The sequence below is a fragment of the Staurois parvus genome, unplaced genomic scaffold, assembly GCF_062004578.1.
Source record: "Staurois parvus isolate SC_StPar_1 unplaced genomic scaffold, SC_StPar_1.0 ptg000019l, whole genome shotgun sequence".
NCBI classification, from domain to species: domain Eukaryota; kingdom Metazoa; phylum Chordata; class Amphibia; order Anura; family Ranidae; genus Staurois; species Staurois parvus.
This window is the reverse complement of record NW_028317815.1, coordinates 2187809-2212500: the sequence shown is the minus strand read 5'-3', so window position 1 is coordinate 2212500 and position 24692 is coordinate 2187809. Positions and strand designations below refer to the sequence as shown.

Below are 24692 nucleotides of genomic sequence, written 5' to 3'. Positions count from 1 at the left end.
GCGGCAACACACAGGTATGTCACCTAGCCTGGCTGTTCCACTCGCCCGCACTACATGTATTGTGGGTGGGCAGCAAGCTGTTAAGGAACAGAATTTGCAAGGCCTTATCAACAATTCTGCATTTTCTCAGTAGGTAGAATAGTATAGTTGTGGTTTATTGAAGTTATTTTAGTTGTTTCTGTGATCAAACTGGGGAGCAAAACTGAGCTACAACATTCAGCTTAGAATAAATGTACATTGCTACAGGTACAAAGCATTTGCTAGGATAATTTAGCTGGAGCGATCAGGATTTCAGGTATAACGCCAGCACACACTTCAACATTCTGACCGAATGAGACTGGAGTCTGAAGCAACTTAACATTTAATGAGGTCAGTTTCTCAGTACTTTCAAGGTATTAACTTGAAACATTTGCTCACTTCACTGAGGTTAAAGCTGAAGCTTTTTTACAAAAAAATTACAGATTGGGTGTTAGGGCACTAGTACGAAAATGTAATAAAGTACACCTTAAAGATTTCATTAGTGTCTTTTTTTTTTTTTTTCTTTTTTTTTGTCACATCCACTATACCAGCTTAAAAAAAAACCCTACCTTTTTATGTAAGTTTATTACAAAACAATTTATTACGTTATGAGATCATTGCAAGGGTAGTCTCTGTTTGGGTGAGATGCAGCGGAGCTATAAACCGCTTGCTTCTCAGAAGTTTTATTATCTGGGAAAGTTGAGGTACACCGTGCGTGGCTCGTCTACTAACTAAATAGCATATTTAGCCTATCTGAGATGCTCCACATAGGCAGCTAAGGAGGAGGATGTTGCATCAGAAAAGTAATGGCTTAGGGAGCAGCAAGGTATAGTCTGGTCACCAACTGTCAGGGAAGCAAAATGGTTATAGCATCCAACATAACAAGGAAGCTAGATCTTCTCAGAAGAGGAGGTCAACAAGGGCAGCCTCCAGGTGTTTGTAATATCAGGTGTCCTTTATTTCCTGTCAAGGGCGCCATTTTTAAAAACGCAAAAGCATTTGAAAACACCGCTGTTGGTGTTTTGAATGCTTTTAAGTGCATAGTAGGGATTTGGGGTCTTATTGACCACACATCCCTCCATAAAGAGTACCTGTCACAAGGATGTTTACATTCCTTGCGACAGCAATAAAAGCAATAATAAAAAAAATTAAAGCAACAGGGTAAATATTAAAATAATAAAATAAATTAATAATGAAAAAAAAAATAGTAAAGTGCGCTCGTGCGTAAAGGTGAACGCACACATTGATCCTACACGCAAATAGCGATTGTCCCACACGTGATATATCACCACGAATGTCAGATCATTGGCAGTAATTCTAGCAACCTCTTCTGTAAATCTAAAGTGGTAACCTGTAAATGCTTTTAAAGCATCGCCTATGGATGTTAAAATTTATATAGTTTGTCATCGTTACACGGGAGTGTGCAAAGTGTGACATGTTTAGGATCTATCTACTCGGTGAAACATCATCTATCACATTTTACAAAATAAAAAAGGCTATGTATTGCAGTTTTTTGCAATAGAATTTTAAAAAATTTAAATATTTTTTTTAAATTATTTAAAAATTGTATTTGAAAAACTGCTGCGCAAATACCTTGTGCCAAAAAAATTGCAAAGCCCACCAAAAATACACCTCTTTTTGCAGGTAAGAAAGTGCGTTTTTAATATTTTTTTTTCTTTACGAAGAGTCTGCAAAGCATTGCACTCACGATCAGCAGATCGCAGGTGCAATGCAGGATTCCTGCAGACTGTCTATGTAAGATGTACCTCCTATAGGCAGGCAGTTACACAGTGAGAGGAAGCGTCAATGAAGTACCTAGAGCGCTCAACAGCGCCCTAGTATTTCATTGATAACTACAAGCAGACAGCCGCAAAGACTGTCTCTATATGTAGTTCTTTCATTCACAACTCTGAAGGAATGATGCTGCTGGTGGGTGGAGCTCTGCACGGCCACCTTTTTAAACTTGTGGCAACGAGTGTGGAGAGAAGATCCCCCACTCGCTGTCACAATGGGGGATCAGGAGTGGGGGGCACGGGGGCTGCTGAGACGGTAACATGTTACATAATTTGGAATATAAACAAAGATCCTCCTGCGCAAAAGGGAAATAGCCCTACTGTAAGCTGCCAACACTTAATCTGTTACCCAAACAGTAAGAATACCAAAAATACATAAATAGTGCAGCGCTCAAAAAAACTATATACACAAATAACTGTGCCCACATGCAATGGTGACACAAATATAGTGAAATAACCTAAATAACTAGTGCCACTTAATGATCTAAGGTGTCCACATAATCATATAAACATATAAAAAGACGCATATATATAAATAACGTGTAAAAGCGCCTAAATATCAGACGCATAAATAACATAGAAAAATCCTAACTGAAAGATGATTTTAAATAATTAATAAAGTGCTCCAAGTGTGGTGATAAAACCACATCCAATCAAATTTATTCTCAAAAAATCAAGCCAAAAAAATTGTCCATACAAAATAGTGGCAAACACATGCAAAAGTGAAAAAAGGTGCAAAAAAATGCTAAAAATAGTGCAAAGCAAATGTGTCCTTGTTCCACAGCAGTGCAATTCTTCCCCTCCTACGGCTAAATTGCCTCCTCACCTCCTTACATCGACCCCTAAGGGCCACACAGCATTCAGGATCTCTCTGGATCCTTATCTCCTGGAAATCAGCACTTCTCCTGCCGTCCTGGATCACTTTGAGGGTATTTCCATTACCCCCACTCAGAAGCTTCTATAGGATAATTACTCACCATCCAGTGAGCAAGAAAGAAAGAGATCCTCTAAGTGCAGTATTTTAAGGGCCAAACGACACTTTAATGACAATGTTTAAACAAACATATAGCCACTCACATGGTTTTCATTCCTCTTGACTCGACATGTGGGTGTACTGCATGTAATTGGTGAGTAATTATCCTATAGAAGCTTCTGAGTGGGGGTAATGGAAATACCCTCAAAGTGATCCAGGACGGCAGGAGAAGTGCTGATTTCCAGGAGATAAGGATCCAGAGAGATCCTGAATGCTGTGTGGCCCTTAGGGGTCGATGTAAGGAGGTGAGGAGGCAATTTAGCCGTAGGAGGGGAAGAATTGCACTGCTGTGGAACAAGGACACATTTGCTTTGCACTATTTTTAGCATTTTTTTGCACCTTTTTTCACTTTTGCATGTGTTTGCCACTATTTTGTATGGACAATTTTTTTGGCTTGATTTTTTGAGAATAAATTTGATTGGATGTGGTTTTATCACCACACTTGGAGCACTTTATTAATTATTTAAAATCATCTTTCAGTTAGGATTTTTCTATGTTATTTATGCGTCTGATATTTAGGCGCTTTTACACGTTATTTATATATATGCGTCTTTTTATATGTTTATATGATTATGTGGACACCTTAGATCATTAAGTGGCACTAGTTATTTAGGTTATTTCACTATATTTGTGTCACCATTGCATGTGGGCACAGTTATTTGTGTATATAGTTTTTTTGAGCGCTGCACTATTTATGTATTTTTTTATGTTACATAATTTGAACTTATCCTTTAAAATCTTGACACTAGCTGACAAACACTGAGGAAAGGAAGCACTGGGCTCTTTTGTTGAAGCCAGGGTTGGAAACTTGCAGAGTTAATGGCATCCTGACCAAAAAGGCTTACCACCTCATTTTGCAGCAGCATGCAGTACCTTCTTGAGTATAACTAGTTGGTCAGTGGCTCATCCAGCAGCAACATTATCAAATTATACCTCCCTGGGCTATGGCAGAACTATATTAAAAGAAAAGAGCAAGACGATAGTTTGTAATCATAGAATGGCTAGCAAGCAAAGTCTCTAGACTATCGCTGCTGCAACCTTTTTTTTTTTTGCAATGTTAAAATGCTTATTTACACCTGATTAGTTACAACCCCTAAACATAATGCACAGTGTGGAACAGAGGTATTTGCACACCCTGCGATTATGCAAGTTCTCCCACTTTGAAATCATGGAGGGGTCTGCAATTCACATTGTAGGTGCATTCCCAATCTGAGAGACAGAATTTTTTTAAAAAATTCAGGAAATCACATTGTATGATTTTTTTTAAAGAATTTATTTGTCTTGCACTGCTGAACTTAAGTATTTGAACACCTGAGAAAATCAGTGTTAATATTTGGTACAGAAGCCTTTGTTTGCAATTACAGAGGTCAAACGTTTCCTGTAGTTCTTGACCAGGTTTGCACACACTGCAACAGGGATTTTGGCCCACTCCTCCACACAGATCTCCTCTAGATCTGTCAGGTTTCGGGGCTGTCGCTGAGCAACACAGATTTTCAGCTCCCTCCAAAGATGTTCTATTGGATTTAGGTCTGGAGACTGGCTAGGCCACTCCAGAACCTTGATATGCTTCTTACGGAGACACTCCTTGGTTATCCTGGCTGTGTGCTTCGGGTCGTTGTCATGTTGGAAGACCCAGCCATGACCCATCTTCAATGCTCTGACTGAGGGAAGGAGGTTATTGCTCAAAATCTCAATATAAATGGCCCCATTCATCCTCTCCTTAATACAGTGCAGTCGTCCTGTCCCCTTTGCAGAAAAGCACCCCCAAAGCATGATGTTACCACCCCCATGCTTCACAGTAGGGATGGTGTTCTTGGGATGCAACTCATCCTTCTTTTTCCTCCAAACACGACGAGTGAAGTTTAGACCAAAAAGTTCTACTTTGGTCTCATCTGACCACAGCTTTCTCCCATGCCTCCTCTGGATCATCCAGATGGTCATTGGCAAACTTCAGATGGGCCTGGACATGTGATGACTTGAGCAGGGGAACCTTCCGTGCAATGCATGATTTGAAACCATGACGGCGTAGTGTTCTACCGACAGTGACCTTTGAAACTGTGGTCCCAGCCCTCATGTCATTGACCAGCTCCACCCTTGTAGTTCTGGGCTGATTCCTCACCTTTCTTATCAGTGATACCCCACGAGGTGAGATCTTGCATGGAGCCCCAGTCCGAGGGAGACTGACAGTCGCCTTTAGCCTCTTCCATTTTCTAACAATTGCTCCAACAGTTGATCTATTTTCACCAAGCTGCTTGGCAATTGCCCTGTAGCCCTTTCCAGCCTCGTGGAGGTCCACAACTTTGTCTCTGATGTCTTTTGATAGCTCTTTGATCTTGCCCATGGTAGTAGTTGACGTCTGACTGACTGTGGGGTGGACAGGTGTCTTTAAAGAGCTCAGACAGGTGCTACTAAGTTAGATTAGTGAGTGGAGTAGAGGTGGACTTTTTTAAAGGCACAGTAACAGGTCTTTGAGAGCCAGAATTCTTGCTGTTTCTTAGGTGTTCAAATACTTATGTTCAGCAGTGCAAGACAAATAAATTCTTGAAAAATCATACAATGTGATTTCCTGAATTTTTTATTTTTTTTTTAAATTCTGTCTCTCAGAGTGGGAATGCACCTACAATGTGAATTTCAGACCCCTCCATGATTTCTGAGTGGGAGAACTTGCAAAATCGTAGGGTGTTCAAATACATCTGTTCCTCACTGTATTTTTTGAAAGCAGAGACCCTGGAGAATAAAATGGGTGGTATTTACAATTTTTTTTGTCACATATTAGTGCAGATGTTTGTCAAATACGTGATTTCTTTTCAGGCTCCTAGTGCAGAAGTGGCAATGTTCACTGCTTCCACATTCATTCATTGAAGAGGGAGATCAGTGTTTTAAGAACTGCCATGTACCTCTTGGATGTCCAAGAGGGGCATCAGAGTATAGACTACATGGCATAGGGGTACTATAACAGCAGTCTTCTACTGCAAATTCTGGTTTCCTGGCTTTCACACTGACCATCTTTCCTATATAGTTTGCATTATTAAGGGTGCGGGAATTGAAAATAATAAACCTACATACCTACCTACCAACTGCAGCATCGATTTGATGCTGCAAGCGGTTCCTCGCCGCCTCTCAGCCCAAGAACTGAGTGTTCACATGGCTACTGATCACTACAGTTTTGGTCTTGTCTGAGCAGAGAATGGTGACTGTCAGTCACCGCTCTGTGCTCTGCCCCTCCAGCGTTTACTGGAAGAGGGCCAAGGAGCGACTTGCTTAAACTCCAACTGAGAGGCTGAGCCAGCTGCTGGTCAGGAATCTGGGTGGATCCTGAATTTGTCAGTATGGAGCCGCTCTGTTCTCGCTGGCAGCTGGTTCTGGGTCACAGGAGTGCAAACGTAAATACTATAGTAATATATGGTGTTAACTTTGGAAAGTGAATTTTCACTTGCTGAGCGAGGTGAAAGTAAAAGGATGCAAGGATGCCTGTACATAATTGTTTGATTGAAGTCGACACAGCTTCTCCTTATTCACTGAGCTAATTGAAAATTCACTTTGCAAGGTAAAAATGCGTTACTGCTAACCACTTTCCCTCCATAGGATTTACCCCCCTTCCTGACTAGGCCATTTTTTGTGATACAGTGCTGCATTAATTTAACTGACAATGGTGTGGTCATGTAACGCTGTACATAAATGAAATTTGTCTTTTTTTTTTTTTCCCACAAATTTTTTCTTTCGGTGGTATTTGATCACTCCTGCATTTTTATTTTTTGCACTATAAACAAATAAATCTGCCAATTTAGAAAAAATATTTTTTTTTGACTTTTTGCTATAAATTATATCCAATAAGAAAATTTAAAAAATTTAATTTCTTCATAAATTTAGGCCAAAATGTATTCTGCTACATCTTCGCTAAAAACAAAATCCCAATAATTGTATATTAATTGGTTTATGTGAAAGTTATAGCATCTACAAATGGTGGTATATATACTTGAATTTAAATTTTTTTTTACACCGGTAATGGTGGCAATCATCGACTTATAGTAGGACTTTTGGGGGGCATTATGACACTGGGTGGGAACTGGCACACTGCCACTGACATCCCCAGTGACACTAATACACTGATCGGTGATAATAAAAAGCACTGACACTTTACTAATGACACTGAGCAGGACAGGGTTAACATCTGGGGCGATCAAAGGGTTAACTGTGCTGCGTGTGTTTTACATTGTGTGCTGTTTTACTTAGGAAACATGCTGCTTTGTATCTCTTTGCTGTGCAGAGAGATACAAAGCAGTATGCCCATGCTGACAGAAAAGAGACCTGTATTGTTTATACATAGGCCTCTCCCCTGTCAGCTTTGCCAGCGACCACCGCTTGCTGGCCAGGACACGTTGATTGACATCCCCAGCCGCCAATAGCAGTGCAGGGAGGGCAGTGTACGTGTGCCCCCTACCCGGGAATGCAAATTACGTGATTTTGCGCAGCTTTGCCGCCCTCTAGCAGTACTTCTGCTATAGGGCAGATGGAAAGTAGTTAAGTAACTCACCCCCTCTGTGTTAAATGATGAACCAATGTTCTCATTGAACTTCAAAGCTTAGTTCTGTGGTATAGGTCCTAGCACACAAACTGCCTGCTGAAACCAAGCACCTTTTTTCATAATAAGACAAATGTACAGCCCTGGCCAAAGTTTTGAGAATGACACAAATATTTTACCTGCAAGGAAGCATGTGCAGTCATCGTTGCTTTGCAGAAAAAGGGATTCACAGGCAAAGATATTGCTGCTATTAAGATTGCACCTAAATCAACCATTTATCATATCATTAAGAACCTCAAGGAGAGAGGTTCAATAGTTGTGAATTGTGAAAAAGGGTGCCCTAGAAAGTCCAGCAAGCACCAGGACCACCTCCTAAAGTTGATTCAGTTGTGGGATTGGGGCACCACCAGTGCAGAGCTTGCTCGGGAATGGCAGCAGGCAGGTGTGAGTGTATCTGCATGCACAGTGAGGTGAAGGCTTTTGGAGGATGGCCTGGTGTGAAGGACAGCAAAGAAGCCACTTCTCTCCAAGAAAAACATCAGGGACAGCCTGGTATTGTGAAAAAGGTACAGGGATTAGACTGCTGAGGACTGGGGTAAAGTAATTTTCTCTGATTAATCCCCTTTCTGATTGTTTGGGATATCTGGAAAAAACCTTGTTCGGAGAACAGCAGGTGATCTACCACCAGTCCTATGTCATGCCAACAGTAAAGCATCCTGAGACTATTCATGTGTGGGGTTGCTTCTCAGCCAAGGGAGTGGGCTCACTCACAATTTTGCCTAAGAACACAGCCATTTATATAAAAAAAAAAATCTGTAAGAAGACCAATTATATGCATTCATATAAAAGAAAACATAAAGGAATATTGTAAGAGAATATTATAAATATACTATAAATTTAGTGGTCATATTGACAGATTGCAAAAAAAAAGGACATACTACTGGTGTTAATCAGCATAGGAGCATGAGGTTAGTCAGGTTAGTCACTACAGATTTTGTTTATGTAAACATTGTTAAATATATGTAATTTTACAATATTTTGTATATATTTTCACACCACAGTATTGGATTTTGCAAGTGTATAATGGCTGTGCAAGGGGAATGTCTGCTCAAGCTTCGCCCGTTGATCGCTGGCCCACTTGTTCATATAATCCATATGAATAAAGCTGGTAACCACTGATTACTTAGACTTGACAAAGCGCATGCACGTGAAACGTGTTGTCGTGGTTAGCAGCTGAGCTTGCGTTCCACTCCTAGGGCTCTACTTCTCCTTCCGCCCCGGTTGCATTGACGTCACTTCTGGCGTGCCACGATCCCCAGCTGGTCCAGGAACACATCTCTTCCCGGGACCAGGGATGCAGGTGAGTGGGCATTCCACCTTTACAGCCTGGGTTTACCATTGCTCTGGATGTTGCTTGGATACAATTTTAAGAATTTGCACAATAAAGACATACCTCTATGTGAGGTTTATATTGCTTTTAAAGTCTCCACAGCGCTGTTTCTTGGGCATTCACTCACAATTTTGCCTAAGAACATAGCCATAAATAAAGAATGGTACAAAAACATCCTCCGAGAGCAACTTCTTCCAACTGTCCAAGGTGACGAACAGTGCCTTTTCCAGCATGATGGAGTACCTTGCCATAAGGCAAAAGCGATGACGAAGTGGCTTGAGGAACAAAATATCGAAATTTTGGGTCCATAGCCAGAAAACTCCCCAGACCTTAATCCCATTGAGAACTTGTGGTTAATCCTCAAGAGGCGGGTGAACAGAAAAAAACCCACAAATCCTGACAAACTCAAAGCATTGATCATGCAAGAATGGGCTACCATCAGTCAGGATGTGGCCCAAAAGTTGATTGACAGCATGCCAGGGCAAATTGCAGAGGTCTTGAAAAAGAAGGATCAGCACTGCAAATATTGACTCTTTGCATAAACCTAATGTAATTGTCAATACATGCCTTTGACACTTATGAATTGCTTATAATTATACTTCAGTATACCATAGTAACATCTTGACCAAAAAATCTAACAACACTGAAGCAGCAGACTTTGTGAAAATTAATATTTGTGTAATTGTAGGCCAGTTTTAAAACTCTGCTAGGAAATCGAGTGGTTTAGAGCACAAAACATGTAGTGATGGGTCTACTTTTCCATTTTGGCTGTTCAATGTAGCCAAAATGCAAAGGCTTAGGAAAATACTGCTGTAGCATTTGGCATCAATGATCGTCATTATTCGTTTTAACAAAGTAGACAAAAAGCACACTTCTAAAATACAGTCAATACACAGCAAAATGTATGTGCTATGCATGCTTTTTAGATGATTTATTTATATATATATATATATATATATATATATATATATATATATATATACAGTTGCAAGAAAAAGTATGTGAACCCCTTGGGATTACGTGGAGTTGTGCATGAATTGGGCATAAAATGTGCTCTGAACATTATCTAAGTCACAACAATAGAAGAACACAGTCTGCTGAACATAATACTACACAAACATTAGATGTTGCCATGGTTTAATTGCACATAACATGTAAACATTCACAGTGCAGGGAGGAAAAAGTATGTGAACCTTTGGAATTAATAACTGGTTGACCCTCCTTTGGCAGCAATAACCTCAACCAAACGTTTCCTGTAGTTGCAGATCAGACCTGCACAACGATCTGGAGTAATTTTGGACCACTCCTCTTCACAAAACTGTTTCAGTGTAGCAATATTCTTGGGATGTCTGATGTGAATCGCTCTCTTAAGGTCATGCCACAGCATTTCAATCGGGTTGAGGTCTGGACTCTGACTGGGCCACTCCAGAAGGCATATTCTGTGCTGTTGCAGCCATTGTTTTGTTGAATTACTTGTATGCTTAGGGTTATTGTCCTTTTTCATCACCCATCCTCTGCGGAGCTTCAGTTGGCGGACAGATGGTCGTACGTTTTCCTGCAAAATGTCTTGATAAACTCTGGAATTCATTTTCCCATCAATGACAACAATCCATCCAGGCCCTGAGGCAGCAAAGCAGCCCCAAACCATGATGCTCCCTCCGCCATGTTTTACAGTGGGGATGAGGTTTTGATGTTGGTGTGCTGTGCCTTTTTTCCTCCACACATAGTTTTGTGTTTTCTTCCCAAACAACTCAATCTTGGTTTCATCTGTCCACAGTATATTTTGCCAGTAGTGCTGTGGAATATCCAGGTGCTCTTTTGCAAACTTCAAACGTGCTGCAATATTCTTTTTGGACAGCAATGGCTTCCTTCGTGGTGTCCTCCCATGTACTCCATTCTTGTTTAATGGTTTCCTTATTGTAGATGTCAACAAAAATGTTAGCATGTGCCAGAGATTTCTGTAGGTCTTTAGCTGACACTCTGGGATTCTTCTTTACCTCATGCAGCATTCTGCGCTGTGCTCTTGCAGTCATTTTTACAGGACGACCACGCCTAGGGAGAGTAGCAACAGTGCTAAACTTTTTCCATTTGTAGACAATCTGTCTTACCGTGGACACATGAACATCAAGGCTTTTGGAGATACTTTTGTAACCCTTTCCAGCTTCATGCAAGTCAACAATTCTTGACCGTAGGTCTTCTGAGAGCTCTTTTCTGAGAGGCATGGTTCACATCAGACAGTGCTTCTTGAAACCAGTAAACCCAAAACAGGTGTGTGTTTTTTAAGGGCAGGACAGCTGTCAGCAACACATCCAATATCATCACACTGATTGGAGTCAAGGTTGGCTCACTCCTGGCTCCAATTAGCTCTGGGAGAAGTCATTAAGCTAGGGCCTCACATACTTTTTCCTCCCTGCACTGTGAATATTTACATGTTATGTGCAATTAAACCATGGCATTATCTAATGTTTGTGTAGTATTATGTTCAGCAGACTGTGTTCTTCTATTGTTGTGACTTAGATGACGTTCAGAGCACATTTTATGCCCAATTCATGCAAAACTCCACGTAATCCCAAGGGGTTCACATACTTTTTCTTGCAACTGTACATACATACATACACACATACACACAGTTGTGTTCAAAATAATAGCAGTCAGACACCACTAACCTGATCAATCACTGTTTTTGGTAGAAATGATATTTTTATATGGCAAATAATTTACTAGTGGGTGTAGTAGAGTAATAGAAATCCAACAGACCCAACAGTCATGACATGCATGCTGCTGATTCTGTGTAATTGAATCACTAATTGAAATGGGCATGTTCAAAATAATAGCAGTGTGGAGTTCTATTAGTGAGGTCATTCATTCTTTGAAAAACAGGTGGCAATTATTGCCCTTATTTAAGGAAGGAAGGCAGCAAATGTTGTACATGCTGGTTACAGTGCATTTCTCTCTGAAATTCTGAGGAAAATGGGTCGTTCCAGACATTGTTCAGAAGAACAGCGTACCTTGATTAAAAAGTTGGTTGGAGAGGGGAAAACATGTAAAGAAGTGCAGCAAATGATAGGCTGCTCAGCTAAAATGATGGCAAATGCTTTAAAATGGCAACCAAAACCTGAAAAACGTGGAAGAAAGCAAAAAAGTACCATTCGAATGGATAGAAGAATAGCCAAAATGGCAAGGACTCAGCCAACAGTCAGCTCCAGGAAGATCAAAGAAGGTCTAAAGTTACCTGTGAGTACTGCTACAATTAGAAGACGCCTATGTGAAGCCAAGCTATCTGCAAGAAGCCCCCGCAAAGTCCCACTGTTGAAAGAAAGACGTGCTGAAGAGGTTACAATTTGCCAAAGAGCACATTGACTGGCCTAAAGAGAAATGGCGCAACATTTTGTGGACTGATGAAAGTAAGATTGTTCTTTTTGGGTCTAGTGGCCGGAGACAGTTTGTCAGACGACCCCCAAACACTGAATTCAAGCCACAGTACACTGTGAAGACAGTGAAGCATGGTTGCGCAAGCATCATGATATGGGGATGTTTCTCATACTACGGTGTTGGGCCTATTTATCGCATACCAGGGATCATGGATCAGTTTGAATACATCAGAATACTTGAAGAGGTCATGCTGCCTTATGCTGAAGAGGAAATGCCCTTGAAATGGGTGTTCCAACAAGACAACGACCCCAAACACACCAGTAAACGTGCAACATCTTGGTTCCAGACCAACAAGATTGACGTTATGGAGTGGCCAGCCCAATCCCTGGATCTTAATCCAATAGAAAACTTGTGGGGTGACATAAAAAATGCAGTTTCTGAGGCAAAACCAAGAAATAGAGAACTGTGGAATGTAGTCCAATCATCCTGGGCTGGAATACCTGTTCACAGGTGCCAGAAGTTGGTTGACTCCATGCAACACAGATGTACAGCAGTTCTCAGAAACAGTTTATACAATTAAATATTAATTGATTCAAAGGAAAGCAAAATCTTCAAACATTTTTCAGTTTATATAGTGAATGTTTGAGATTGTAAAGAAGAATACTAACACTGCTATTTTTTTTGAACAATCTAATATTCACTTTTCTTCAATTTATTTAGAGGAACAGCACAAATTTGATATATTTTTCTTCATGTTTTGATTTGGAATAGAATGTGTAGTGTTCCCAATTCATTTGTGTGTATGGAAATAAAAGCTATTCGAAGGATTTTGAGCTTTATTCACTTTTTTTCAACACACTGCTATTATTTTGAACACAACTGTTTATATATGTATATAAATATATATTTTGCACTGTATACATAAATTTAAATCAGAAAAAAACATCTATAACGTGCTAAATAAATTAAATATCATATGAACCAAAGCCCATACATTGGTTGTCCTCTCCCGCGATTATAAGTGTTTACAATAAACTAATCCAGTGAATAGTGCATCCATCACTATCAAACAAAGCCTCTTACCCGAATTTCAGACCCCAAATTATAGGTGGTCTTCAAAGGCATGAAGCTGTGTGTGTTCCGATGTATATTATCCACCTCAGATGTTCGGGTGCTACGGTCTCCTCCCTTTGGTATTAGTGAGCTCAAATATGAAAGAGTCTCCATGGTGAAGTACTATCAAAATTTTTATTTTAAAATCCAAAGAGTCTTACAAAATGCCAGTAAAACAATCGCATATATGAACGCCGCTGGTGCTGGCTTCAGCTGGCAGGGATGGCGTCGGCATGGAGTCCTTCTCCCCGATGTACGTTTCCTCCGAATGGACATTCTCAAGGGGAATAGTCTAGATAGAGATTTGAGCACATGGTTGGATGTTTTTGAGTGCAGCAGGATAACTTATGGTACATTTTGGATCATCACTAAGCGCAGTGTAAGAGTTTTTTATGTATTAATTTGTGCCTGCTTTATAGTGCGTGAATGGCAACACCCTACCCACTTAGCCTGTAGTGCGGAGTCCTAAGTGGACAGAACCCTGTCTTTTCTCAAACATCAGTGCTCCAGGTTTAAAGGATTAGTTCACCTTTTAGTAAAAAATAATACATGCACATTTTTTTTACAAGTAAGTAAATGTGCATTTATTATTTTTGTCTGCATGAGCCTGTAAAGCATTGCACCATTGATCAGCAGATTGCTGATGCCATGCAGGTCTCCTGCAGATCTGTCAGAATTTCTGCTTGCTTGTACATGATGTACGAGCAAGCAGATATACTGACAGGAAGAATTAATGAACTACTATGGTCCTCCACAGCGCAGTGGTAGTTCATTGAGGACTACAAGCTGACATCCACTAAGGCTTCCGGTACTTGTAGTCTCTCATTCACAGAATGCTGTGAATGAGTGATGTGGCCAGGGTGGAGCCCTGCACACCTGCGTTTTTTTTTTTTTTTTAATTTGATGGCCAATGAGGGGGAAGAATGTTCCCCACTAGCTGTCAAAGCGGGGGCTGATTAAATCGTAACATGTTACATGTTACACTCTGAACATGGGTGTAACATGTTACAACAGGTGAACTTGCCTACTGGGCACTTTCACCCCCTTCCTGCCCAGGCCAAATTTCAGCTTCCAGTGCTATCGCACTTTGAATGATAATTGTGTGGTCATGCAACACTGTACCCAAATCAACTTTGTATAATTTTTTTGAGACAGAGCTTTCTTTTGGTGGTATTTATTCACAACTGGGCTTTTGATTTTCTGCTAAACAAACTAAGAGACAACATTTTGAAAAAAAACAAAAACGTTTTACTTAGTTTCCGTTACAAAATGTTGTAAGTAATTTTTCTCCTTCACTGATGAATTTTGATGAGGCTGCACTGATAGACAGGACTGATAGATGGGACTGATCAGCGGCATTGATGGGTACTGACAGGCATCATTGATGGGCACTGAAAGGAAGCACTGATGGGTACTGATAGGTGGTAATGATTGGCACTGATAAGCAGCACTGATGGGCATTGACAGATATCACTGGCACTGATAGGTGGCCCTGATTGGCACTGCTAGGCGAAGGTGATTGGCACTTATAGGCAGTAATGGGTACTGATAGACTGCACTGATAGGTGGCACCGATGGGAATTGACAGGCATCACTGATGGGCACTGAAAGGTGGCACTGATGGGCACTGATATGTGGCATTGATGTGCACTGATCAGTGACAACGATGGGCACTGAAAGGCAACACTGATGATCAGTGTAGATGTCCCCTCTGAGGAATTCAGCTTACTAGCTCTCCTCTCCTCTCGCACTGTCAGCGTGAGGAGAGGACTGCCAATAACCGGCATTTCCTATTTACATGTGATTAGCTGTGATTGGACACAGCTGATCACATGGTAGAGTCTATGTCATCGGCTCTTTACCGCGATCAGTGATACACTGTGTCCTAGGGACACAGCGCACCACCAATCGCTGCATGCCCCTGGTGGTTCGCATGCTCAGCTAGACTGGGAGGACGTCCTCCCAGAACAAGAGCGCTCCCACCTGTCTGTCATTTCCTGGTTAAAGGCTAAGTTAACCTTTTGGAACACGTTACATGTTTCACCCACATTTAGGGTGGAACATGTAACATGTTCCAGCAGGTGCTTCCTCTCCTCCCTCCCAGTGACAAGAAGTGGAAATCTTCTCCCAGCGCCCACAGGGCCTTGTCATTCATTCAGTTTCCTGTGAATTACTTAAACTACAGCTACTCTCAGCCTTTGCAGCTGAGGGCTTGTAGTTCTGAATACTGTATACTACAAGGTCGCTGGTGAGCAGCCTTGTACTCCATTCAGAAGCCCTGCAGCTTGTACACAGTCAGCCTGTGTGAAGGTACGGGCTGAAAGCTGCAGGATTGTCTGCAGGAGCCTGGCATTGCACCCCTGACCCACTTATCACGGCTGCTATGCTTTTCAGGCTCCTTGGGGAAAAAAAATAATCATTGCACATTTTCTTTCCCTGCAAACATATGTTCATTCATTATTTTTTCCCAGAAGGTGACTTTATCCTTTAAGTAGACCCTGTCCCCTGCAGAAATCCATGAAACTCTTTGAGTTCAACATTCCATATTATCAAACCTGTGTATAGGGTGAGAGCTGTCTGTGCATAACACCTGTCTGTGCATATACCTCTCATTTCCCTTTAAAACTACAAGCGACTACATGTCCAACCAGAGGGAAACATTCAGTAATGCTTACTACAAATGCAGCTATATATTCAGTGGCTTTCTATTGTTATGCTTTTTTAAATCAAATAACAGTGAGTACTATATAGGTTCTCATTGTCTTTTAACATGGAAATACACACTGAATCATCCATCCACCCACCTGAGCTGCTGGTGTTCTCCAAGAGTCAGAGTCCTTGCTGATTAAGAAGGAAAGGAGTCCTCTGGTGTTGGAGCACACATCGACCTTTGTTGTGGGGGTCAATACAGAGGTGAGCGTTTGCCCATGATTGATTCACTGCGGTGAAGGTGATTTCTACTTGTACGTTCTTACAGCGCTCACAGGGGAATTGATATATAACACAAGTTGTATGGGACTACTACATTCACAATTATATGGACTTTTCCTTTTTTATTGTTTATATTTGGTTTATAGTTGTTTTTCTGTCTACAGACATTGGTTATTACTGACAGATAAATTATTTCAGCATTTACTCTTTTATATACAGCTATACAGTATTTTTACCTGCTTTTTTTATGTGCACATTTCTCAACATACTGTCCCAGTCACTCCAGAATCACTTTTTCATGTTACTAGAACCTCTGGACCCAATTCCTTACTACAGCCCTTAATCCCTGATCACACTCGGTGCGACTTCACCTGCGATTTGCATGCCATACGTCCTGCAAATCGCACCCTATTGTCCGCAATTACAGCGGTCATATCGGTGTCGTTCCAACTTGGTCGGAGCCGCACTGATTTCTACAGTAGTGCATGCACTACTTTTGTTGCGATTTGTATAGACATCTGTGTCAGATGTCTTGAAAATCGTACCTCAAATCGGCATGTCATCTCACTTTGAAATCGCGCGACTTCACTGTAAGCTGCACGATTTCAAAGTTGGGATCATTGTGACCAGGGTGTAAAATGGTTAAATATGCAAAATGAGTGCAATGTTCTTTGCAAACTGCAGAAATGATACTGTGTCTTGGTGTGGAGGGTTTACTCTGCCCAGTAAAAAAGGAAACATGCCAACTATGACTTAAGGTAGAAATCCCATTTATTACTGCCTGTTTGGTTCATGTGTATACACTGCAGCTTAGCATAAGTTTATAGAACAGGAAATGGAGAATCCTCAGGTGTATTCCTTTATGTTTACAGTGACTTTGTATTGTTTTTGGTTTTATATATATATATAAAAAAAAATTTCAGATGTTCCTTACTTTTTAATGGAGCCTTGGTAGAATATCTCCTTTTAAAAAACAAGCTGCACATTGGTGAACTTTGATCTCTTCCATTTTGTTCAGATAGATCTCCACTTCAGGGTTGCCTACTCCTACCTTAGTTAGTTGTAGGTGGCAGAAATAACCTGAGATTGGGCTGAATAAGTGGTTTTTTTCTTTTTTGCCAAGAAGGAGAAAGTCAGCAGATTAAGGTATTTGACATACATAATTCTGTTACACTATGTGTTACGATTGGACATCTTATGACTGTTATAGAACCATTTACCTTTATGTGCCATATGGGAACTTTGAAATAAAGTTACCACTTAATTACAGTATATCATAGGTTTGAGATGTTACTGATTTTTACATTTCCCTGCTGTGATTGAATCTTTAAAGTAAATTCAAGATCACTACACTTCACACTTTAGTAAATTAGAACCTGAATTGTTTTTAGATGTTCCCTAATGCCATCAGGTCTGTATTCACATAAGACAATTGGTACCCTCAGCCTTCTTTTTGTTGACATACTTCTTCACTTGACCTCATCATTTTTCATGCTTGTAAGTGGGCCCATCTCACAAAAAAAATATATAAAACGAATCATTATTATTACTACACAGGATTTGTTTAATGCCAACAGATTGCACAGTGCTTTACAAAATTTAGAGAGACTGTACAGTTACAATAAAATTCAAGACAGTTTTGAGTGTTTTGTTTTGGACTCATAAATAGAGAGTTGTGTGGATCCCATTCACAGACAATCATGTGCACTATAAGGAGTATGGTGGCTGCTAACTTTTCCTTCTGAAAATGCTGGTTATCTGGCTGTTATGTTTTGCTAATGATTTCAATACTGTTGATTTGCTTTATAAATACAGGCATACTTTGGTTTACGAACGCCGCGGTTAACGTAATTTTCGGTTTACGAATGAAAATCCATTGAAAATAATGCCTCGGTTTACAAATTTTTTTCGCAATACAAACGGATTAATTTGGTTTTCAATGCATTTACAAATTTTTTTTTAATCATGTCCATGTACAGTACTATGCCTTTAAAGTTCACTTTATAAAGAGTTTTGAAAAGATAAAACTTTTTTGACTTTTTTTTCTGACCTCCGGATTAATCGGTTTTCAATGCATTTACAAATTAATTTTTAATCATGTCCCTGTACAGTATTTATGCCTTTAACCACTAGCCTACAGGGCACTTATACCCCCTTTCTGCCCAGGCCAATTTTCAGCTTTCAGCGCTGTCACACTCTGACAATTATGCGGTCATGCAACACTGTACCCATATGACATTTTTATCATTTTTTTGAGTCAGATAGAGCTTTCGTTTGGTGGTATTTAATCACCTCTGGGTTGTTTATTTTTTTGCTAAACAAACAAAAAAAACACTGAAAATTTTGAAAAACAACTTTTTTTTTAGTTTGTTATAAAATTTTGTAAATAAGTGATTTTTCTCCTTCACTGATGTACGCTGATGAGGCTGCAGTGATGGGCACTGACAGGCGGCACTGATGGGTATTGATGAGGAGGCACTGGTAGGTGGCACTGATGGGCATTGACAGGCATCAAACAGAAAATTGATGTTGTGCTAATTACAATAATGCTACAGACATTCCAAAACAAATAATGAGATGAGAAAACAATAGATAATACACCATAACATAATCAGTAAATGGAAGGAATATGGGAGTGAAGTGAAATAATAAAGGTCCAAAATGAGGACCAAAAGGTGTAACAGACAATAAATCGTGACCGTGGGCAAAACACACGGAAATGATCAGGGAAAAATAAAATATTAACTGAATCACAGTAATAGTGCGACATATGAGTCCGTCACAACATAAATGAAATAACATGAATACAACTGATGAGAATGTGGAGCAAAATGTGAAAATTACAAAATGAAGTGCTTAATATTAAAAGTGGACAAATCACTTATCACAGAAGAATGACAAAACCAAAGCACAGTGAGACTAAAAATTGTGACCATGCGACTAAAGAGTCATACCACAATGTGCATCAAAAGGCCATGTGACATAAAACGACTAATAAGTGACCATATAAATACCATAAATAAATGTGGAAAATATATAGAGTGCAACTAGTATAAAACAGAAAATGGTGATATAAACGCACAGTGAAACCAAATGAATGTATTACTGTGCACCGTAAAATACAAAAACACAATGAAGAAATAAATAACATGTGAATAAAAAAATCGTAAATACGACAAAGTACAAAAAGTCCAACAAAAACTGTGATGGGAATCACTTTGGGTGGGGGGCCCATGGAACACAGCCCCCTTTAGAGAGGTGGGGAGACCTCTGTCTCAGCTCCCCATATCCCTCTTATGTGTAAGTCACCCTGTTCCTGTTAGGGGTACAGGGTGGAATGTCCTGCTATTGTGTAGACATGTATAGGTGGGGGTTGTTCATTGTTCACTGCTAAGTGGCTGCATCCCATTGTTCTATTGTGTGTCTTGCTTGGGAGCAAACTATTATGGGATGTGTTTGTGTACTGGCTTGGTGGGGAGTGTTTCCAGCAGCCCTTCCCCCTGATGGGACTGCCTGCTGATGTGTTTTCTGTTACAGAGTATGTATTGCCCCGCCCTGTGTATATATCTTGTATCTATGTTAAAATAAAGCAGTCTGTCTTCTGGAATCCTTCAAGTCTGGTGCTGTCTCCTCTTGTATGGTCAGTGGTGGTGTCTGTAGATCTGTGTTCAGACAGGGATGCGGGAGTCTAACGGAAATAACCTAGTGCAGTCGGGGTCCGGTTCCGTTACAAAAACGCATAAAAAAAAAAAAACACAACATGGATAGGTAAATGATGAATCCCACACCGGTTAAATTGCCTCCTCACCTCCGTGCCCAGACCCCAAGGGGCCAAAAGGCTTTCAGGACACAGCTGATCACATGACAGAGCCGACGTCTTTGGCTCTTTCTGTAAATCGGTGATCAGCTGTGTCCGAGGGACACAGCGCACCACCGATTGCCGCACTGCGCGCCCGCGGAGCCGGGCACACGCGGTTAGTGTGGGAGGATGTCATATGACGTCCTCCTAGAACGAGAGAACCGGCGTGCGCCCGTCATCTCCTTATATGGTGGGCGGGAGGCGGTTAAAGTGCACTTTATAAGGAGTTTTGAACAGATAAAATACTTTTTTTTTACTTTTTTCTGACCTCTGGAACGGATTAATTGGTTTTCAATGCACTCCTATGGGAAACAGAATTTTTCACAGAACGAAAAGTCCCACAGAGTGAATTAAATTCGTAAACCCTTTTGTGTTAAGTCCTGTAGCAGAGCAGTCAATGCAAGAAGAGAAGTGAGAATTGTACATTTGCATTTCATTTTTTCACACCTTAAAAAATGTATGTATTGGAATAGGAAGCCAAAATGTGTGCTGCCATTCCTTCTTTTTTTTTTTTTTTTTTTTTTTTTATGAAAATTAAGTCACCTGTGGTTTTAGAAGTCATCTAGTTTTGCTTTCTTGTAACATTCAAGGAGTGCTTGAATAGGATATCATTGTTGATACGGGTACATAGCATACAGATGATTTCCTGTTTTCATTTACTTGAGTAATCATCTAGTAAAAGAAAACTAGTCTCTCACAAGCAGTTTTTGTCTGTAATTTAATTATTCTTTTGAAAATGGTGTACTAAACATTTAAGGAGCAACTTTATGTAATGTGCTCAATTAATAAACTTGATAGAGTTTAAGAAACAATGCATCTCTGTCAATTGACCTTTATTTGGTAAAAGAGAAAACCTAAATAGATTAAGATCCAGCTGTCTCCTAAAATGGTTTTAATTCAGGTTTAGCCTTTGTCTTTTTTCAAGGCAGCATATTCTAGGAGTACAACAAGTTCCTCAACAAGTAGAATTCTTTAGTTGCCTTTTGTATTGTTAGCCACAGAGCTACAAGCACACTGACTGGAATTGCAAGATGGAACTTCTGTTTCAGTAATAACCAAAAGGCAATCTTTTTAAACCTACTCATCTGTCACCCTGAAAAATGTCTGTTTGAAAACCCATTATAATTTCCTCCACTGCTTGCCATTAAACTAGTATTTACTTTGTACCAGTAAATAAAGTCTGCATTTGTTGTCCTCATAAAAAAACGCTCAAGCTTTACAACAGACACAATTAGGTACCTGCCACTCAGGTATGGACACTTCTTCTACTACCCCACTATTACCCCTACTACCCCTGAAGGCTTTAAGCTGGGGGACATACTTAACTAAATGAATATGCCAACTTCATGATTGATGTATTTGCATATAACAACAAGGTATTTGCCTTGGGTGGCATTTTTCAGGGGGGCAGCACCCCCCCACCCCCGGCAGAAGTGACACAGTGGCAGCCAGTGACTGTGGAGGAAGAGGAACAGCAGGAGCTGGGATCCACAAAAGGCAGATGGGTGATGTCAGTCTCACCTTCCCGGTCCTCATCATGGCTTCGTCGGTGCCCGGCGAATGTCATTCTGCGAGCTGTGTCGGTGATTGCTGGAATGGAGGAGGATGGTGTAGAACAGATGAGTCATCCTTGAAGGGGTTAGGGTTGCTAGAGAGTGTCGATCATTGTTGGGGGGGGGGGGGGGGTTGATTTTTGTGTTACCTAGGGCAGCAAAAAACAAAATACACCACTGCCTACAGCAGCTAATTAGGGGGGTGGGGAGAGCATGAGTAGGTTGATTGCCAACCACACACTTGAGGGATAGTTTTATGGAGCGCATAGTGAGAATTTTCTCTTTTAACAGTCATGAGGAAAATAATTTTCGGTCCATGTAGAAGTTCCTTAAAGCACAGTAGGAGCTTCAAACTATTGAAAAATCTTTTGTGTAGGTGTTTATTTCTTTCATTTTTTTTTAGCGGGGACAGAAATTTCAACAAGTGCATGCTGCAGGCATATTCAGATAAAGATGGGGAAATGTTTCTCAGATGCGAGAGGAGTAGCTTTCTATAGTCAACTTTTTGGATTTCAAAGTTACAGGAACAGCCGGGTAGAAAATGGAGGTTGTATTTTGCTGTTGACAAATAGAATCATTTTTTACTTTATTATGTATGGTAAATATTTATTAAATGCTTTAATGGGAAACCTACCACTTATTTTTAAAGTCAAGCAGCAAAGCTATATATTTACATAATCCCTATAACGTGTGCATATTCAAGTTTACAGAGTCTTAACATAAACTGTAGATATGTGAATTTCTCATGGTCAGTTTTAATTGTGATGCATGATGTAAAAATTGTAGGTAAATACTTTCAAACTTATTTTTTTAGTCTGGGAGATGGCTGTAAAACTGAATACTAGGTGGTACATGACCCCCACCAAAATCCATGCCTTCAATCCAACTATCTCTGCTCATTGTTTTTGGGGGTTGCCCAGACTTAGGCACTTTTGACTATAGCTTTTTAACTTGCAAAAAAATTATGCCACCACTCTCTTACCTTACCAGTGTGCTTCTTTTTTCCCCCATTCTGGATTCTTGGGGCCCAGGTTATGACTAGGAAGGAGACAAACAAGCTCATGTAGCGTATTTATCACATTTATTTATCACACTATGCATGACTCCATGGTATTTTTTCAATAGCACCATTTATTATTTACTATCAAATGAAGTATCCCACTGCAATACCCTTTCAGGTGCTTAGTATTTCTAGAATACACTTTCTCTTATCAGACCTGGTTAGTGTTTTAGTTTCTAGACAACTGGTAATACCTGCCACCTCATTTTGAAACTTGGTCACTTTCAGGCTCTTTTTGTGACAGTTCTGTTTTATAGGATATTTTGTGTTTTCATTATATTACTATTGTATTCAGGGGTGTGGAAATTTTTTAAAAAACTTTGTCCAGGGACTAAATCAGTGTCCCAATCTACTTGTCTCTTGTGACAATCTACTTGTCCAGATAAAAAAAAAAAAATTTAACCAAAGCTGTATTTAAAACGGAAGTGATATTAGAAATGTCTGGGGCTTTTAAAAACAAAAGGGGCTTTATGGCGACTTAAACATTTAATATTTTTAACATTGTGCTGTTTATCTCCTCCTCCCCTTCCTACCTGTCTCCAGCACCGCACCCGGGGACTAGCAGGGAGGGGAGAGACCTTGTAGTGTAATAAGCACCGATTGGCTGCTTCTCAGGAAAGGGTGGGTCAGGGCTTATCCTTTATCCCTTTTGCTGCCAGAGCCATTTTAGGCCTGAAGATTACATAAAACCCTCTAACATTATATATTTTCTTAAAACAGACCCTAGAGAATAAAATAGTGATAGTTCCAATTTTTTATGTTGCATGATATTACCGCAAAATTTCAGAAAAATATACAAGTTTTATTTTAGGACGCAGAAAAGCAATAAAGTACCCTATTTTTTGTACAATATAAAAAAAGAGGTTGCACCAAGTAAATAGATATCCAACTTATCAAACCTTAAATTTTGTGAGTGCTCATGAAATGACAACGAACTTCGGTACCCTATATTTTCTATAGGTTGACACTTTTAACTGGTGCTAGAATTATTACTCTCATTCTGGCATGTACGGCGTGTGTGTATCACAATCGACGTTTTCATGCATAGGCGCCCCAGCGTATGCTTTTACGTTTGTGTGTGCGTGTATGTGGGTGTGGGGGTCTCAATTTTTCTTTGGGGGGGGGGGGATGGTATGTGCTTGGGTGTAACTTTCATGTTTTACAATAAAAAAAAAAACACTTTTTTTTTTTCAACACGTGATGATTTTTTGGTGACAGGTTATCTTTATTGAGGCATTGAGACTCTGCATGTCTCCATTGTACTACACTGAATGTAATGCAGTGCACATCACATCACATTACATTCTTTCCCAGCTTCCATGGCCAGGAATCTCTTTAACGGGGACCCCGAAGTGACATCATAACGTCACTTCCGAAACAGGACAAGAAGGGGAGGAGAGCGGATGCGTCCGCTCTCCTTCCTCCCCTCTAGCCGACAGTGGTGAGCCGGTTCTGGGTCCGCTGATGATCAAGCGGAGGGGCTGGGGGGGGGAGGCTGGCACTGTTTGGAAGCAATCGGGCAACAGCGCTGCCGCCCGAATGCTTCCACCTGACAGGTGAGCCTGCTGCTTGCCGCAGTAGGGCTACAGGTAGAAAACAAACTATCTGCCCAGCACCAGGAACTACATGTCCCAGGCATTGGGCGATAGGAATCAAACATCCCTGTGTATTGCATTTGAATTTGATGTGTGTACTGTCTTATTTGGCCTTTGTACTCCTTTGTTTAGTGTGCTCCGATTCTCAATCACCCTGTGTGATGATTCAAACAACAGTTTGTGCTGTGTGACTATATATGCTGTAAGTTTCTCAATGTTATCTAATAAAATTATTTGAAAACACAAACTTATTTTTTTAATTTTTTTTTTTCTTTACAGAATTGACAGTAGAACCTGGGGACCCACCATTGTTACAACAACCTGTACAGACTTCCAAATCTGGCATACAGCAAATTATTGAATGTTTTAGATCAGGTATGTAACTTTAACCTAACGTGTGTTACTGCTGGAAACAGGTGTTCTTTTTGCTAATAGTTTGTTCATTTAGTCAAA

The 24692-nt window shown here is 40.3% G+C and overlaps 1 protein-coding gene across 2 annotated transcripts in view; it reads left to right on the top strand.

Annotated features, from left to right (window-relative positions):
* Positions 1 to 24692, top strand: part of ZNF800 (zinc finger protein 800) — a 146126-nt gene that overhangs the window by 79356 nt on the left and 42078 nt on the right. For both annotated transcript variants that reach the window (XM_089684478.1, XM_089684468.1), the window contains one exon: positions 24519 to 24614. In XM_089684478.1, coding sequence (XP_089540604.1) covers positions 24519 to 24614 — 96 coding nt within the window. The remainder of the gene's footprint in view (positions 1 to 24518; positions 24615 to 24692) is intronic.